The sequence below is a fragment of the Sylvia atricapilla genome, chromosome Z, assembly GCF_009819655.1.
Source record: "Sylvia atricapilla isolate bSylAtr1 chromosome Z, bSylAtr1.pri, whole genome shotgun sequence".
Classification (NCBI taxonomy): domain Eukaryota; kingdom Metazoa; phylum Chordata; class Aves; order Passeriformes; family Sylviidae; genus Sylvia; species Sylvia atricapilla.
The window spans coordinates 82,863,626-82,882,682 of record NC_089174.1 but is presented as its reverse complement, the minus strand read 5'-3'; the positions used below and the strand labels follow the sequence as shown (position 1 = coordinate 82,882,682).

General features: G+C 38.2%; 2 protein-coding genes across 3 annotated transcripts in view; one reads left to right on the top strand and one right to left on the bottom strand.

Moving 5' to 3' along the window:
- ANKDD1B (ankyrin repeat and death domain containing 1B) overlaps positions 1 to 8,038 on the top strand; it is a 24,345-nt gene extending 16,307 nt beyond the window's left edge. Inside the window, exons 11-14 of the mRNA XM_066339946.1 lie at positions 2,451 to 2,546; positions 5,208 to 5,406; positions 6,117 to 6,248; positions 6,566 to 8,038. Of these exons, the coding sequence (XP_066196043.1) occupies positions 2,451 to 2,546; positions 5,208 to 5,406; positions 6,117 to 6,248; positions 6,566 to 6,624 (486 nt within the window). The 3' untranslated portion in view covers positions 6,625 to 8,038. The remainder of the gene's footprint in view (positions 1 to 2,450; positions 2,547 to 5,207; positions 5,407 to 6,116; positions 6,249 to 6,565) is intronic.
- POC5 (POC5 centriolar protein) overlaps positions 7,945 to 19,057 on the bottom strand; it is a 26,373-nt gene continuing 15,260 nt past the window's right edge. For both annotated transcript variants that reach the window (XM_066339948.1, XM_066339947.1), the window contains 8 exons: positions 18,829 to 19,005; positions 17,150 to 17,254; positions 16,253 to 16,432; positions 15,018 to 15,180; positions 11,709 to 11,827; positions 10,793 to 10,906; positions 9,788 to 9,961; positions 7,945 to 8,348 (listed from right to left, as the gene is read on the bottom strand). In XM_066339948.1, the coding sequence (XP_066196045.1) occupies positions 8,205 to 8,348; positions 9,788 to 9,961; positions 10,793 to 10,906; positions 11,709 to 11,827; positions 15,018 to 15,180; positions 16,253 to 16,432; positions 17,150 to 17,254; positions 18,829 to 19,005 (1,176 nt within the window). In that variant the 3' untranslated portion in view covers positions 7,945 to 8,204. The remainder of the gene's footprint in view (positions 8,349 to 9,787; positions 9,962 to 10,792; positions 10,907 to 11,708; positions 11,828 to 15,017; positions 15,181 to 16,252; positions 16,433 to 17,149; positions 17,255 to 18,828; positions 19,006 to 19,057) is intronic.

Genomic DNA, 19,057 nt, shown 5'->3' with positions numbered 1-19,057 from the left:
TCCCAAGCTCCAGAGGAGGACAAGCACTGCTTCCAGAGACCTTTCATGGAAAAAAAAGGTCTAGGCTTGCAAAAGGAAAAATGGCCTGTGGCTGTTTGTACTGTGCACCTGCAGCCAGGCTCCTTGGCAGGAAAGATGCAGCTTCACCAGGTGCAGTTTTGGAGAGTTTGTCCTTTAGCACACCAGGTCATCTGAGAATCATGGTGACATTCCAGATCCATCCAGGTGGATACTGAAACACCTGAGATGGTGTTTCTGCCTGGAAAGATAGAGACAAAAATAGCAATGGCTGGAGGAAGTACCCAAGCAAAGTTGCTGGGGAAGTGCTTTTGAGAGGATGGAGTTACCAAACCCAGTATTTGCAAACTTTGCTAAACTACTGCAAGACTGAGTGTCCCCTTTTACACTGTTACCACTTTCTTGATATTCTGTATGACTGAGTTGTCATAATTTGATGTTTATTATGAGGAATATCTCGCCCTTTGTAACTTTCAAACGTAACTTTCTCGCACAAAACTTTCCTATTCACTATAAAGTGAAGCTTTATGGATTAGGATTGTCTTGTTTTGCCCTAGCCTGATATGAGGCCTGGGGCTCTGAGTGTGGGTGGTATGCTGAGGTATGATGCTGCATTGTAGTTGTTTCCATTTAGAATCATGCCTACACTTTTCAAAGGGCAGCAGTTCTCAGAATGATCAACCCAGACTGAAATCTTGTCCACTTTAAACAGCACCTTAGCCACTGGGAAAATTTTTCCACCTATTTGTATTCCGAAGGTAGACACAAAAAATTACTTATTGCCTATGACCTTAGAGCACCTGCAAGCCCTTGGGTGAGGTTGTGCCCTGGTATTACAGCAACACTGATAGAGCTCAGGACTTGTTATGAGAATTTGGCTCTGAGCCAGGACAAGTTCTGGTACAAATCACCTTTCTACATTGGTTTTACTTCTTTGAGTAGCTTGCTCCTTGCCCATTTTCTGGATGACCCCTGAGACCATGCCAGTGCTGCAAACATATGCAAGTGCAGTGCCCTTAGAACTGATTTGGTGCTGAGATGCCAAAAATGTTACAGTCCTTGCCGAACAGTAACAGGGAGAAGGGAGAAGGGGAGCCTGCTTCGATTGCACAGTATTTTCTTGGTCTCCATGCCCTGGCAGCAGGAGTACTCAGTCTCCAGAGAATGCCATGCATCTGCTCCTGTCAGAGGTCAGGAAATGCACTCTTGGGAGCTCTTCCTCCAGCTCATCTGCAGATAAAACTGTCTTTGGTTGTGAGTGATAGTGCACAGAATGCTCCCCATGTGCAAGGCTGCTGTGGGATGCCAGCAGTGTCTGTGCTGGCACAGGGGCACAGAAATACCCCCCTTATCCACCACCTCTCCCTCCCTCTGAAATGCAGAGCACCTCTCCAGAGGTGAGCCCAAGGAGCTCTTGTGGCCTCTGGACTCTTCACATATAAAATATGCCTATGCCTAACAGATTTAATGAAATGTATGTTCCTTGGCTTCCAATGTGATGCTCTTCTAAAAACAGATTAATTAGAAGATCTTGAGCAGAGCCAGGAGCTAGAATTCAAAAGGTCTATCTTAGGGAACTTTATAATATTTGGAGAGTTGAAATGCCTTATAATTTAATTAATGAACCTTCTAATTAAGGGATTGGCTTCTTTTAGATCTAATTTTCTAGAAATGCTTGGCACTTGTTATGTGGAGAACACCCAGAAATGTTTAAATCCAAGGCAGTTGCACTCAGTGCAGATCTGCTGAAAATAGACAATTGCAGAGAAATCCCTTTAGAGCCACTGTAATGCCTGTGCATCAAAGTGCTGATAGGAGAGATGGGTTCAGGTAGACTGAACAAACCTCTGCAGCTGGAATTGCAGTTATGGCTTTTAATTACTGTGGCTCCTTCTATACCTATGAAGCATCATCCCACAGTTGTGGTCCTTTCAGCTGTAATGAGAAAGTAGTTTTTTCTTTTCATTCTGTGAGCCACCTTCTTTTACCATCTAAAACAGGGCATAGGTTTGCCCTTGAAGCTGGAGATTTCCAGCTTATCCATCTGAAATGCCCATTTAACCATAGCATGGGAATGGAATGTGTTTGTGGTAGTTTGAATGGGCAGTGACTGGAGCATGGTATGAAGGATGCAGCAGTCTGAGTGCAGGTTTCTGAAAGCAGCTGTATGTCACCAGAATTTTTTACTGGGGAGTTTAGTGTGGGAGAAAACTGACCAGCTCTGGGCTGAGGGGATCCAGCTTGTGCAGAGCATAGAACTTTTATTGTGGCTACCCAAAAGCTATAAAATTTTAGTAAATATATTTTCCTGGGGGAAAAAAATAAGAGAGAGAAAGAGAGAGAGAGAGATGGGGATCTGCAAACAGTTTCTGTGTTTCTCCTATGACACACTTTTCCAAGATGATGTTCTGATTCACTGTCTCTGCTTTCAGCATGGAAAAACTGCACTAGCCACAGCAGCAAGGAGCCATCATGCCCTCATTGTAGATATGATCATTAAAGCAGAAAGATATTTTGCCATGAAACAGGTAAGAGGCATCTTTCATTAAACACAAGATACCTAAGGGAAAAGCCTATTCTGATTTTGAAGTGCATTTTGGCTTAGGTGGTTCCTTTTGGCAGGCAGCAAGACTGGCCTCGATGAACTAAAGTTAGGATTGGGAATGGGAAAGCCTCTAGCCCATCCAGGTTTTATTCCTGACTAGCTGTAAGGCTGTAAGCAGATCTTACCGCTTTCCTGCCTTGTGCTCTACACATAAATGGATGGAGGGGGATTCTAAGCCAAATCTAAACTGTGCCATCAGCAGCATGGTTGGGATAACACGGATCCATGTTGATTCCTGGATCCTTTGGTACAGTAAAATCTGTGGCTGAAAAATAAGAGTTAAGATGTCTGTGATTCCTCTGCAAGCAAGAGCTCACCTACTTCAGCAGGAGCTCCCTCTTCTGTTCCTTGTGTGTAAATTATAAAATTAAATCAATGTGATGGAAAAGAACTTTGCAACAAGTGTGAAGGGCATAACTAGGTTGTCTGAATTTCTCATCTTCTTTCCCTAGTTGTTACTTAAATGTGCACACAGGGCTATGAGTACCTGCCATATCTGTTTTTGACTTCATTCTCACTCCTGCTTCTTGCTGAGTCAGCCAAGTGTGTAAGCATACTGATCCTGTTCCAGGTACAGGAATTAACCAGTTTTACCACCCCACTCCTGCTGTGAGTGGCCAAATTCATGACCCTTAGTGTTACAGGGTTGGTGACTCACATATATAGATTAATTATTACAAAAAATGCCTCCATGAACACTCTGTATAGTCATTTGATTTGCACCAGTTCAGCTGGAATTGTGAGGTACATTATTGTTTCTTTTGGCTTAAAGTGGAATTAGAAGTAGTCTGTTGCCACAGAAGACATGACAAGTCTGACAGAAGTAAGCCCATAATGTTCTCAACCTCTTGGCACTGTTCACTGAATTTTCTGAAGAGAAGAAAAGGTGTTAAGCAGATGCTTTTCTGCAGAAGCACCAGAGGTGTTGGGAAATACAAACATGTTTATATCTTGTTGCCTGAAGCTGAGAGTGCAACCTTTGGAACAGTTTAAGTCTTACAGCTATGGAATATGATGCTGTTCAGGTGGTGTTATGATATAGGGAGCTACAGCATTTTGAACCATTATTTTAAGGACTGTCTTTTTGTTACATTCAGCTGACTTATCATTTGTGACAAAGCTTTAGTTACAAAAGGAAATGTCATGTAGCTGAGAGGAAGGGCACATGATACTAAAGTGTGTCATCTGTTTGCCCTTTTCTCTATTTATCATTTCTGCCCAACCCTGTATTCTCTATTTCTCTATTTATCATTTCTACCCAACCTTCCCTATCATTGTCCAGGCTGGGTTTAACTGGATTTGAGGGCAGCTATTGCTATCCCACCTTGCCATTGCCTCAAAATACATTTAGCAGCAAAGAGAAGCTGTGCTGCTGCAAAGGGTTTTGTTTGTTTCTTTGCTTGAGGTTTTTATTTTTTCTGTGACTTTTTAAAAAAATTAAACATCACAAAAAAGGAGAGACCTTGAAGCTGACCTGTAGAATATCCTAAAATTTACCTTGCACGTGTCAGGAAGCATGAAATAAAATCTGCATCAGATGAATGGAATCAAACACACATGACAATGCTTAGTTACTGAACTGTGACTTTTTTTTTTCTCTTCAGTCTCTCATAAGGTTAGGAAATAACCCTGCTGTACTTTTCTGAATTTGGAATGAAGCACTTTATGCCTAGCATTTTTAACATATGGCCTACTGCCATTTCTTTTTTTGCTTAATATCTGTTTCATCATCCTCTATCAAATTTGTAAAGAATTTTTTTCCCTTTGAAGATTGATTTGAAACATGACTAGTACATAAATATAATAAAATACAGAAATAGCTGGAGCTTACCTACCTAGAAATGTTCCTGGGCTCAGTTTACTAGGACTGAAATCACTGATTGACATGGTTTTTACCAAGGTGCCCAAACAAGAGGTAACCTCATCACTCCTGGTTCAGGTGAGCCATGCACACAGTAACATTACTTTTAATCTGGAGGGTAAAATCCATGTGGTTTTGGTTTCTATCTGATTTTACTTATGCAAGAATGAAACTAGATCCATGTTCAACACACATGTGCATATTGGTGTTTACAGACTTTGCTGAATGGGGGTCCCTAGGACAAACCTAATGGCTGATGGTGCCAGCAGAGGATCTGGAAGTCCCCAGTCCAGCCAAGGGAAGCTGACAGAGCAGAGGCAGGAGCAGGCTGAGCAGGCGCTGTGCCCATGGTGCCTACCCTCTCCCCAGGGAGAGATTAGTGCTTTGAGGAGAAAAGGGTAAAAACTGTACCTGAAACCCAGTTGTGCTCTAAACGTGACATACAGACAAGAGCAGCACAGCAGTACTGGCACGACAGTTACTGTTAGTTTGCTTTTGTGCTTCAAGTAGCAGAGAAAGTGACTTATTTTGCAACTAACTTAGTAATACATAGCAACAGACACTGGAACTCTTTGTTTCAGTTCTGTTTCTGTGAGCCACACACAGTTCCTTTACAGGCACTGAGCAAATCATCTGTCAGCAGCTACATCTGTACAGGACACTGCCCACTGAGCAAAGGTTCACAGCTCTGTTATAAAATTAATCATCTGCTTTCTTTTTCAGATACATCTAGCTCACAGTGGTAATGGGTCAGACTTCAGCATATCCTTCAAACAAGATCATAGTATACAGACCAAGCAAATCCGTTCCTCCCTTTGGAATCTAGCATACAACCAGTTAAAACCCCCTGTATGGAAAAAACTGGCTGTGTTCTGGAAGTTCACAGATGAACAAATTAAAGCCATAGAAGAGCAGTGGACAGGTAACAATATCTGAATGGCCAGACATAACATATAGGATTAAAAAAACACCACAAGGCAGTGTTGCTTTTTAAGCTATGTGAGTATCACATAGTGAAAGGATACAAGCTTTGTCCCTGGTTCCTGGGAAGCAGTGTTGTAGCAGTGCAGGACACTTCTGGTCTCCCTCTTGGCCTGAGGGCACCTTCCTCTTTGAAAGATCAAAATTGATCTCTTTGAAGATCAAAATTAGAAGCCATGAGCATCATGGAAGAGTCTTGGGGGTCATGCTGCAAGTGAGGATCTGGGAAACATCATGACACAGAGTGATTTTACTCATGGTCTGTCTGTACAGCTGCCATGAAACATGAGTTTCTGGTTTCAGGCTTCTCAAGTGCTGGGAAAACAATACTTCTACAGCACATACTGTATTTGTTACTACTATTCCAGGGTATATTTCCACAGCATGGAGAAAAATTAAAGGAAAAATTAATTTTAATATGCCTTAGGTGTTTTTTATGTCTTAACAGTAGTGTTAGGATAAAATGAGTTTTTTAAAAAATGTTTTTAAAACATTTAAAAACTTTAAGTTTCAGTCTTCATTTTTTTTGCTAGATGAGAAAGGTAGTAAGAGCATATGAGTGAGTTTAAAACTTCTTGGAACTTTTTAAGTGGAAAGGCACAAAATACACTGTTTCAAGCATATTGAACAAATACTTTGCATATTGCATAGGGAAAAAAAGTTACAAGGAACATGGAAACAGAATGTTGCTCATCTGGTTGCATGGTACGTTGCTGGCTCATCAGAATCCTGTTAAACATCTATATGAAGATCTGGTGGAGGCAGGACTTCAGCCTTTAGCTGGTAAGTTGACACAGAGCACATTACAGCGTCCTCTGGGAGACTGCACTGCTGTGCTGAGGTCCCTGCTGGTGCTGGGAAGCTGTGGCCAGAGCAGGAATGGAAAACATTTTCTTCTTTTCTGAGACTGCCCTTCCTGAGGGGTGAGGCTGCTTGAGAAAAAGCATTTATGTCAGACTTAAGGTTTCTAAAGGAAGACGTGTGCAAACTTTGCTTCCCTCAGCTGTCCTGCACAGGTGGTTAAATGGTGACACCCTTCAGTTAGTCTGACCTTGAGCAAAGCAGAGCACACCAATCAAGTGTTTTCTCTTATTTTACAGAGAAGATCAGAGCTTCAGTTGGCACTGGCATGGACTCCAGGAAATGTGTCATTTCATGAGTTCACAGACAAAACATGGCAAATATGATGGAATTACATGCCAGATGGAAAGTGGCTTTCAACTATCTTTTGGGGAAACAAAAAACCTATTTTGAAGTTGTACAGCTTTTTCTACCCTAGAAGAACTAGCACTCCTAAAATAGTTACTTTTTCTCAGACGCTTGCTATATAGAAATGTAAAAAATTTAAGAGTGAATGGCTGGCTGGTAGTTTATAACTGCTAAGCAAGACTCACCACTTAAAATTTCTACACCTGACCTGAAACTGATGAAGTAATTCTGTATGGGAGCTGCAAATTAAGCTACTTTGTGTTTGATATGAAATGTAAATAAGATGTTTTCTACATGGAAAAAATTAAATTTAATAAGTGAAAGTTATGTGTATAAATCAATTAACACTTCCAGAAATAAGGTGGCATCTGGCCTCATTTGGGATTTAGGTTTTTGTAAATTCTTGCTAGGATTATGACAAATCTTTCTAGTGCAGCATTTGATTTATGTAGTGAAGAAAAACAAAAACATTGTGTGTAGACGCCACATGTGGCTGGCTGCAGAATTTTCTATCATGGCATAACACTGTATACATACCCCCAAAAAAAGCATTTGTTATTTAATACTTAACACATCTAGCAATTATTTACCTATTTCTTGTTCATATATTGAATTAATACTTGGCAGTGTCTTGATGAATATATTTAAAGGTTTTCTTATTACTGATTATACTTAATACCTGAAAAAAATATGTAAATGCCTATCTTTGCAATCTTCTTTGTAACATAGCAATAGTTTTATCATGTAATGGAGGAATTTAATTGCCTTTTCTGTTTGCACACAGCCAGCATTATTTTGTGCTGAGCCCTACTGTTTGTACTAAGAAGGTGATCTGTATCTTAGTCTGAAGTCTTATTCCAAACTGTCCCCTTGTCTGCAACCTTTTTTGACTTGGCTACAGAGCATCCCAGGAACACAAAGAACAGACCAGTAAACCCTAAGGCTATCAAATTAGGGATCTAAAGTACAGATGGCTTGGAACCCTACAGTATTCATCAAGTTCTGCAACATTATCTTGGAAAATAAAAACGTTTAACAATTTCGTGGACTGGGTACCTCACCTAGCCTAAATTGGACCCTGGGTATGGAGGATTGCCACCCTGCTGTTTTCTATTTAAATACACTGTTGTAGGATATAATTAAGGTGCATGTAAACTACACTTAATTGCATAAGCAACTAGAAGTATTTGTAATAAAAATAAATTTCACTTGGTCTTGAACAAATGAATGTTAGTATCATTGGGATTAAACAAAGAGATTCAGACAAAAATCACAATGTATCCTTTATTTAAAAGTGTGCAAAAGATTCCTTAAATAAAATGTGTTTGTCTTAATAATAAAGGTTTGGAGGTAGAACAACAAAATTCCCCTCCAGGTTTTATTATAAAAGCACTTTTACTTAGAAAAACCTTCCTTTTTTAGAAAAGGGTAAAAACATGATATGTACTTTAGGCCTTACTGCATCCAATCTAAAAAGACTGAGAAGAGGTACCTTGATTAAAAACCCCTACTGGTGAGAAAGACAGTCAGTCAGTCAACAACTTTTATTGACTGAACACTGGTTTGACCCTGGAGCACTCGCCCAGCTTGTCCTGCAGGTCTTGCAGAGGTGGAGCCAGAGGAATGAAGCACAGTTCGAGGATACTTAGCAGCAATGGCTTGTGATATGGTTTGCTGAAAAATAATCATATACATCAAAACACTTACATGGCACAAAAAATTCATTTCAAAATAGCCCTAGGTGGTTTAAAAAGAAGGAACTGCAATCCAGCAAAATGAAATACACTTATCAAGAAGGTAAAAATAAATGAGGCACCTCACCGCAGTCATTTAACAGAAAGAGTAAATTTTTTCCTTTCTTATCTATAACACACTTTCTAGAATACAAAGTACTAGACTTCCAATTAACTAAGTATCTTGAGCTTTTATCACCTCAATCTTATTTCAAGGTTGGTTTGTTTTCATTTTTTACCATGCTGTTCACAATTTTCCCCTGTCGTGCTAATTTAACCATGCCAGCTTTCCTTTTGAAGCATTTGCTATGAGGCAGTCTCTGACAGATTTTTGAAAAGGTTTGCAATTTTATCAAGAATTAATTTTCTGCCCATAAAACTAGCCACCTTAGTGTAATAAACAGTAGTCATTCTGCTTTTAATCAAGATAAATTCTGTTCCCTCTCAAATTAACTCAAGACAAAGACTTGACTTAGATTTTTATTTGCAGAATGGGTATACAGAATATATCTCTAGGCTGTCACATTTATTACATTTTCAGAAGTCAGTTTTTGTTACAGTAGTTCAGGTGGTTTCCTTGTCACACTAATCATAAAATCTGAATCCAGAAATTGTTCTTAATGAAATAATTACCACACTGAATCTCTAAACTCCTAAGAACATACAATTTAAATATTAATATCTGCTTAGAAGCCCAAACTCTTGAAAGCTCTCTGCAGCAAGCCTGACTCACGTGGCTGTGAGTCATGGCAGGAAATGGGGACCTTTTCTGCTTTTGCTACTGCCATGCTGGTGAGGAGACTGAGGGTGCTTGGGAAGCTGGGAGGAGACACAGCCAGGACAGGTGACCCCAACTGACCAAAGGGATGTTCCAGACCATGGGGCACCAAGTCCAGTGTATAAAGTGAGGGATGAAGGAGCGAGGGAGGGACATTTGGAGTAATGGAATTTGTCTTCCCAAGCAACCATTGTCCATGATGGGGCCCTGCTCTCCTGGAGATGGCTGAACACCTGCCTGCTCATGGGAAGCACTGGATTAATTCCTTGGTTTGCTTTGCCTGTATGCACAGCATTTGCTTTCCCTATTAGACTTTTTCCCAGCCTATGACTTCTCCAGCTTTCACTCCTCCTGACTCACTCCTCCACCAGAGAGATCAGGGAGAGTGAGTGACTGTGTGGGGTTTGGCTGCTGCCTGGGGTTAAACCATGACATCTCCTCACCAGTACCCTCTACACAAAGATAGTGAAGACTGTTTGCTGTTTTTTCAATAGGTCTCAAGTCTGAGCTTTGTCTAATGCCTCTTCACAAGGTATTTTTTTCTTCAAACTCTTACCAGATATGTTGTAATAAAAATATTTAAGAAGCATAATCTGATTTACCTGAGTGACTGGATGATGTTTCTCAACAATGACTGAACTCATGGGTGGAGCAACTCCCATCACTGCTAAACTCCCAGCTCTGGATTTTTGTCCCATATCAGCTCTGCCTGTGATTCGAGCAGTGATAGTTCTTCCTGCTTTCTGTTGTGCAGATGTTATGACTTTCGCCATGGGCTATAAATAAATTAAATACTAATTGGTAAAAAATTCTAAACATAATATTTACAATGCTCTAGTGTTTCTGCTCAGTTTTATCTGCCACATGCCTAAATGGAACATGTGATGTTGCAAGTAATCCAATACCATTACAGATGACTGAATTTGCTTCAACTGGCTGCAACCAGGATTACTCCATTTTTTCCATTTGTGAGATAGCATTTCAAGCCAATTAGTTCTGTCCCGAGGGAAGTAAGACTAATTTGACAAAAGTCAAGCAGCATGGATAGTTTAGCTTTGCTTGCTGACTGCATGCCTGAGTGACAGCTGAAGGTACTTCTGTCACTGTGGAAATCCTCTCTAGCAATGACAGAACAGATAATAAAAAAGTTTCCATGCATACAATAATGTGTTTTCCTCTGACAGCTGATAGCAAACTGTGCCAAATGCCAAAAAGAAAGGAGGGCAGGTTAGCACTGAGCACAGAAAAGGGAATGAGGGAGAAATTTCAAAGAGCAAGACAACCAGACAAAGCAATTTCTGTAACAAAAGCTTATCAAGTCAAACACCAATTGTTCCTGTTGCACAATACCTAGGTGTTCATGCACTCTTCTATTCTTCATTTTGCCATACTGCCCAATCTATAGAAAGAATTTAAAACTGCTCCTAGTGTAAATGAGGAGTTTAAGTAAGCTAGTGTCTTCATACTGCTATGTAAACTTTATGGCAGTGTCCTCAACTACATACCTGTGTTACTCTGAGAAATGTACACATAACAATACCCAAACTAATATTTGTTATGGCTATGCCTTAAAAAAGGAAAAAAAAAAGCTAATTGTAGCATGTTACCAGTTTTTGAGTTGATGTCACACCAGATCCTGATGTTGTGCTAGTAACCATTACTGGAGAATCAGAATCTAGTCTGGTCTCAGGAGTGCTAGCATGAGCCAGGTGACTAGAAAACTGAAAGGAAACCAGAGGGTACACAAAATGAGTATTACTTTTACTTTCTAGAAAATACAGTTTTACTCCTTAGATAGTCAGGTTTTTTTACTATCCCAATTACCCTTTTAATTGTAATGTCTTTGCAGATATTTTATCTCTAGTGCTACTCTTTATTGTCTAATTTAAAATTACTTACCTAAAAATTGTAGAAATAGTGTGAATAACATTTGTCATTATTAGAATGAAAAGTCAGGAGAGAGACATGCACATCATCTCTATTCTAACCTACTCTCTAGCATGATACTGTTTTACAGTGGCAGAGTTTTCAGGATGACCCCAGGGCAGGTCCAAAACAACCATGCTACTAGATGATGATCTGCCTAAGTTGATATGACAGGAAAATAAGCTGAGTTCCCTCAATCCTTAAAAAAGAAGTTTGAAGTCAAGCCAGCTTTTCATCTTCCCAGAGTATATTAGTATATTATTTAAAAAAAACAAAACAAAAAAACAAACACCAAAACCTTCTTCACAGTTTTTTCTAGAGAGAACCTTAGAGAGCAAATTATGCTCATTGCAGTGACCCTGTCTTCATTAGTTTAATGCATTTTCAATAAAATAAAAAAAAAAAAAAAAAAAAAGAGCTTAATGAAAGTACAGCAAGCCACAGCATTCGTGTGCCCCAGTCACTTCATTTTCACTGTGCAGTCTGAACACACCTGCAAGCTTCCTTTTAAACCTGGACTCTCTTCAAAAAAGCCCAAACCAAGGAATTTAATTTTTGTCATTAGGAAATACAATTCTGTTCCAGCTACATGCTTACCATGTTTTCCATCTGAAGAGCAGCTGCTGGTGGAGGTGATGGTGAGGGTTGATTATATTGTGAAGGAGGTGGCCTTCCTGCACCAGAGGTAGCATTATCATTTCTCCTGCTTCCTATATCTATTATTAGAAACACAAAGTAATGGGATAAGCACATAATCTAGCTTACCCTAAGGGGTGGGGATATGGGGGAAAATAAGTTACAACAAAAATTTTAGTACTTCTTTGGGATTTCTGTATAATCTAATAAAAAAGAGCAGGCTGTTCTTTATAGAAGTAGGCAGATAGGTAGGTAGGTAGACAGATATAAACCAATATTCCTGTATTTTACCCTCTTTTGAGACACTTGTAGATGTTTTTCAAGGGGCTTGTTTCTCTGTTATGTCTCAACAGCCCCATGGCACATGTCACCTACTTGTAGTGCAAAGAACTGAGGTTCTTCCTATTGCTTGCCAAAATTAAACCAGTGTGCAAGAGGTGCTTTCATCCTAAGAGACAGAATCCAGACAGGAAAACACAAAGGTCATACTGGACTTCTGTGAAGGCGTAAGATCCTTAAAGGGGCTTATGGCAGTAAAATAAAGTGTTATGCAGCAGAATTTCATCCCCAAATATGATTGCTGGACAGTGGCCTCATCCTGGCTGTAGGGCTGGGACAATCTACAGGCACCCTACAGCTCTCATCTCCCTTCACCACAGTGGGCTGGCAAGCATAAACTTGAACAAAATCCATCTGGGATACTTTTATCTCATAATAAGACAGACACTGGGGATGCCAGATCTGCAGACATGACCCCAGTCTCTTTTCCAAACAGTTCCAGCCTTTTCCTTTTAGAATAAAGACTGTCTTAAAGGAAGGAAAGAGAGGTATTCTTATTTATCTCCTATTTCTGAAGAAGCTGCTACTAGCAGTTCCAAGACAAGAGAAATTTGCTCATTCCAGGAACTAGAGTGACACCATGTGGTAGTTCTTTGGTTTTTTTATTAGGTGAAATAAGCAGGAAAAATAAAAGGAAGGCGCTTCAAATCTGTGCAATACTTGTAGATGTCAAGAATAGAAGAATACCAGAATATGCATTTTGTACATATTTATGTGTGTATACACACATTAAGCTTAAGCATAGATAGGACCAATGCATTAAATAGACCAGTCAGATCTGATCTATGTTACTGAAGAAAAGCAGTGCTATGATTTTTATAAGCAAAAAATTATGAATTCCTGTGGCTTCGGTTTCCTTTAAATAAAGAGGTTAAAATAATCTTAATATACTACTAATTAAAAAAAAGTCAGCAAATCTGGCAGATAACTTTAATGCCATCAACACTGACACTAAATATTATGAAGCCATTAAGATTGTGATACATGCACAGTATTACTAAATATATTATAATGATATATAATATGTATTTTAATATGCAGATTGTGTGTATATTAAATGTACCTTAAAATAACCTAGTAATGAATCTGTTAACTGGTGAAATTCTGCTTTTTATATCCAATCACAGTAGGTGGCACTGCTATAGTGCTCATATAGTGTTCATATAAATTTATAATTGCTGACTGATCCTGGCACATGGAAGCTTTGATGTCCACAGATTAAAAGACTAGAAACAAATCACAATCATCTTCTCTGGTGTTTGCAGTCCTCCAGTGTCCTGATCACTGTTCTACCTGATTAAGAATGCAGATCAACAGTTGTTCAACCACATTAAATAATTATGTAACTAAATTAATTAAAACCACCATCTGGCTGTAAGAAAAAGATAGCCTGCCTGGGGCAGGGGAGAAGGTGGTACCAGAGGTGGTGGAAGCTGCTTGGAACTGAGGACAACAGATTCTGTGAGATGTTATGAAGCCTGATCAAAAAGCAAAAGAGTGGATACACAAAAAAATGAGTTATAGGTATCCTAACATCCAGCTCAGCAAAATCTTCAGGTGCTGTGCTGGTGTAGAGTATCAGTTCCAGCTTCTTAGTAAAAATCAAGCAAAGTCTTCGGTCCGTGAAACTCAAGGGTTGGTCACAACTATTCTAAAGCTCAGTTTTCTTCATTTCCTTATGACTTACTCTCATTTTTATAGGTCTACAGAAACAATGCTTTCACACCAGTCAATTACTCTTCATTATTGGGGTACCTGTTGTCTGTTGCATGTTTTTTGAAAACAATAAACAAGCAAATAAAAAATAATGCTTCAAGATGGAATAATTCATAATTAGTAACACAGTGAAAAACAAAGTACTTAGCAAATGCCCTGTAATTTTTTTCCCAAAACAGAGTATCTTCAAGAAATCATTAATTCTTAACCTTCTACAAATACTGATCCTGAATTTTTACTAGCACAAACTACTAAACTTAGCTAAATGTCCTATTAATTTCCTAAGCAACTGCACAGATATCACTTATGTTTAACAGGCTTAGACAGCTGCTCAGGTAAGTATCCTCTTACATCTGCTTCAGGTTTTTATCTCCTCTTCCTTTTATGGTGAGGAACTTCTCTAACACAGTTCAGAAACTTCTGTGTAAGACTGCTAAATTTAGCAACTGAAGTTCCTTGTCTAAGGCTGCCAGTACAGCTGGCTGTTGAGCCACTCCTGCTGCCACAGCTACTTTCTCTTTAATGTAGGTTGCTGCACCAGCATGATTATATTCCCACTGCTATGGATTGTCTCACTCTGATTTCATTTGACATCTGTAAGCATGTGCAGCTCTTCCCTCTGCAGCTGCACAGGTTTTACGGGTATGCTGTTGATAAAAATAGACTGGTGTTTCCTGTTCTGGCACGGAGTTACAACTCAATACAGAGCCTCAGAGATTTGCTTGCCCTCTTTACATTCAAACGCAAAGTTAAGAAAGAAGAGAGAGCTGTCTGGGAAAAGCTGATACATCACACACTGAGATTCCAGAGCATAAAGGAATTTTCAGGATTTCGTTTTTACTGCTCCATAACCTAGTGTTTTAAGATGTTGGCCACCTTTGACTTCCTGTTCTGCCTTCAGCTGCAGCTTACCACTCTCCCAGAAATGTGGGATGAAGAGAACATGTTCCTCCTTTCAGCTACAGCAGTATGAAGTCCAGCATCATTGTATTTCTCAACATATCCAACAGGACATTTTAAAGCAATAAAAGTTTAATAAACTCTATATTGCCAAAAATTCTCAAGTTTAAAAAAAAAAAAAAAAAAAAAAAAAAAAAAAAAAAAAAAAAAAAAAGAGAAAAGCATCACCATTAAAACAAACAAACAAACAATCCCAAACAAATCCAACGAAAAATACACACACACTATCAGATTAAACCTGTTATTCATACTAACCAGGATCTGGCCTACTGTCTTTGCTTTGAAACATGGTCATTGCTTCCAGATTCAAAGCACATACACCGCGCATAAAAGCTTTCTTCATGGTGTCTTCATACTGATCTCTTTCATTATGCAGCCGCAGAATCTCAGCTTTTGTCTGTTCCACAGTAGCAGTTAGCTATGAAACAGAGGGAGTAAACAGGTCTCTCTTACTTCTGAATGCAAACTACAAACATACTCATCAATTAACTTTAAAATAATTTATTATATTTAAAAAGACAGAGGTTTTCACATGAAAATCTCTGTTTCACCAGAGAGGAACAGCTCATTGTAGTTTCTTTGTAACACAGCACAATATTAATAACAGAGCATATCAAGGACAAGACAATTCAAAAGGACCATCAGACTCTACCTAAGCAGAAATATATCTTGCAAGCTTTTATCTGGCTCAACCCAGATCTCTGCAGAAGCATGGGTTCATTCAACAGAAGAGCAATTGTTCTCAGACAATTATTTAAGTATAAGGGCAAATTTTCATCACCAGTTTCTCTTCTCTAGATACTGTAAAAAACTAAAAATGCTGAGAAAAGAACAGAGCAAGTTGCTGCTTATGGTTTTTGTGCTGTTAACACATTTGGTAAGCCTGTTCTTAAAATTCTAGATTCAATTTCTTGCTGAAATACAAACCTTTTAAAAGTTGTATATTAAAACTGATTACTTAGCATGCACCAAAGCACAGGTTTACAATTTCACCTTAAGCTCTGAAAATCCTTTAACAAGCTTAATCAGCAAGCTAAAGAAAAATTAAACTTAATTTCAGCCTCAACAAAGTAGCTATTACAGAAAAAAATTTGTACTCATCATGATCATTCAAAGTAATAATGGTCTTCTATTTCCATTGTCTTCTTCATTAAGACCTCAAAATGCATAGTCCATACTAAAAGGATGCTGTTAGAAAACAAATGGCATTCCCATTGGTAGGCAAGTAGAGATTTGCCTTGTTTCAGGAAAGTCCAATATATTTAAACTGTGCATGCAGATTGGCAACATTTTATATCAGATGGAGGGAAAAAGTTACATCTAAAAATGTATCAGAGATCTTAGATTCATTCAGATCTTCTTGCACACTGGGGGAGCTCTGTTCTAGTGAAAAATACTCAAGTTTGTTAGGTTTGCTGAGAAAGGGATACTTTGGAGGGACAGGGATTGGGAGTCAAGGAGCAAAAGAAGGAATAAAAAAATGATTTTACCTCTGCAATTTTGGCTTCATAATCATTGGTGAGCTGAACACAGACATCTTCTGCCCTTAACTGACAGGCTTTTGCTACGTTGTCTTTCCATCTTTCTTCACAAACAGAACGCCATGCTGCCCAAACTTTCTTCATCAAAACTGTCTGGAAATGCTTATCTGCCATCCTAATTGCACATTCCTTAGGAAGCAAAGACAACCACATCATACCAACGTTCAGGGTTTAGAAAAAGTTTGGTACTTCCACTGTGGATGACTGTTTTACAGCTGATTACACAAGACCACAGTAAAAAACCTTCAGCTGAGTTACAGGTCCAGCAGTGAAGTATTACACAAGCAGCATCAGCAGCTCAGTGTTGCCTCTGCAATGTGCCATGGCACATTATTGTCCCCACCATGAGAAATCGTATTTGTGAACTCCTAGGCTACACATAGCAGTGGTCTTACTCTTAGTTTAATGGCACTCAAACAATAACCTCACATACATAGTGTAAAGAGACACATGTGAAGCCACTTTTTGGATATGTGGCACATTTGAATTCACTGCAGGATTCATATAAAACCACAGTCAAAAAGACTGCAGATAGTTAGCGTAAAACACTTAACTTTTGAATAAATTTAGACTTCAGGATTGCTTAAAAACTACCTTAAAACAACTCTACTATTCTACTCTATATCAATATAGTCAGCAGACAACTGATTTTTTCCCATTCCAGAGAGCATTCTGACAGCAACGTTCTTTTCAGAACTGATCTTTTCAAACTGTTATTTGACACTGTCAAACACATCAAAGTAGAAACATCATAATTCCTTCAAACCCTAACAGGAACTGCAGCAGCTCTGACTCTTTTGAGTTCAGAGGTTTCATTTTCATTGCATTTTGATTTTGTCCACATACCTCTTGTTTGGCTTTCACATGCTGAACCCGCCAGAGTGTAAACCTTCTCATCAACTCCACTCTCTCCTTTTGCTTTTCTAAAGCTTTGGACAAGTTAGTAATTACCTGCAAAAATATTTGTTAACACTGTTTCAATAGCTGTGATCACTCTAAGATCAAACAGAATGTACTTTATGTCTCAGTTATTTTTCACTTAAAGTACTTGCTTTTAACAGATGCCTTCTACTGAAGGTTCCCCTTGTTCTAATCAAGTAAGAAACAATAATCAAAAATAAAATTCCTGTGGCTTCAACACTCAGATTGTGGCACTTTCATAGTGTAATTTTAGGAGAGGTTTAACTGAATTGTTATTTCCTCCTACTTTTGCTACTTAGCTACTTTCTCATAATTAACTGTTACTGTAGCATATCAGAAGAATTTCTTACATCAAAGAGAAATTTGATGAATCAGAAACATTTATGTTAGAAGTTTGTTTTATTTCTCTGAACAGAATAAACAAGCTAAGTTGTTGCTATGAACTAGGAAAATCTTATTAAGAATTTTTACTGTCTTTAAAAGTTCTCATGAAAGATATTACATAGGATTATAGCAATTAAAACATTTGAGAGGCAAGATTTATACTGAACAGAGACCACTGGGGACTGGGGACTTTTACCAACAATCTCTATATTAAATGAGTACATATAAGCAGCTGAAGTTCTCCAATTAAAAATTAGGTCAGGTATGATGCAAACTTGGTACACAAAATTGGAATATTGCTCCATATTTCTGCCTAACTTTTTAAGCTAGGTTCTGCCATCAGCCACATATGAGCAACTCCAATGGTCAACAGGGAGCTATCTTGGGATTTTGGGGAATAATGTAAAGTTATTTTAGCTACTAAATAAATATTGTTGAGAACAACATTTTATGATAATATGTGCTAGCATATGTTAACATTATATTGAATTTGTTACAAGTAAGAATCATAGAATATACATCCATGAAATGAATGATACCTAAAATTAAAACAGAAAGCAAATTAAATGGAGATATTCATTACTTTTGTTGAAAAAGTGTCATAAAAATCCATTTTCGATGCTGCATACATGCTGCTGCACACTAGAAGTCTCAGACTAAGGCTAGTTTTGTTAATTAGCATATTTTTGCAAATAAAAAGCATTTGAGATTTGCAATGTAAAATAAGAATTTATAAAACCTGTAATATTTGTAAGGCTATCAAACTGGAGACTCCAAATGTCCAATCTTAAGTGTATGTACAAATGTAGAGTTCCTAAGAACCCTAAAATAGAAGCTCTCCAACATTTTTGAGACTGCTGCCCATTTAAAATTGAGGAAAACTGATCTAATAATTGAAAAGTTAGAGGTTTTTAAAGGGTAAGAGCTAATAGACTCCCCTAAGCCTGTGTGATCTTCATGAAATAAATAAGAAACAAGAGCAGTCTCTAGATTTAAGAAGCAAACAATGCAAAGTATGCACATATAATGTGTTTTTATTGTTAGTATAGACAATCCTATTAGCAACAATGATTATTTTTCTACTATACAGTTTGAATGTATTATTTACTTCTCTGTTACTTGCTTCAAAAAAGATGTTGTTCAAAGAGATGGGCCAAAAAAATTAGTGTGGATATTTTTAAACAGAGAGGAACTGTTAAAATATGAAATCGAGTTACTACCTCATCTTTCCTGCTAATAGAGATTTCATAAGTATGAAGTAACTCCTTCAAGTTTTCCACCTCATTCTGCAGTTGTTTCACATGTGTGGCATGTTTCTCTTTCTCTTGCCTCATTTGGAGCTTGTGATGTTGAATCAAATTAAGTTTCCAATTTTTCAGCTCAGTCAGAATATTTGTCTGAAAAGTTAAAAGGATGACAATAATGCAATGAGTTTAAAATATTCCCTCC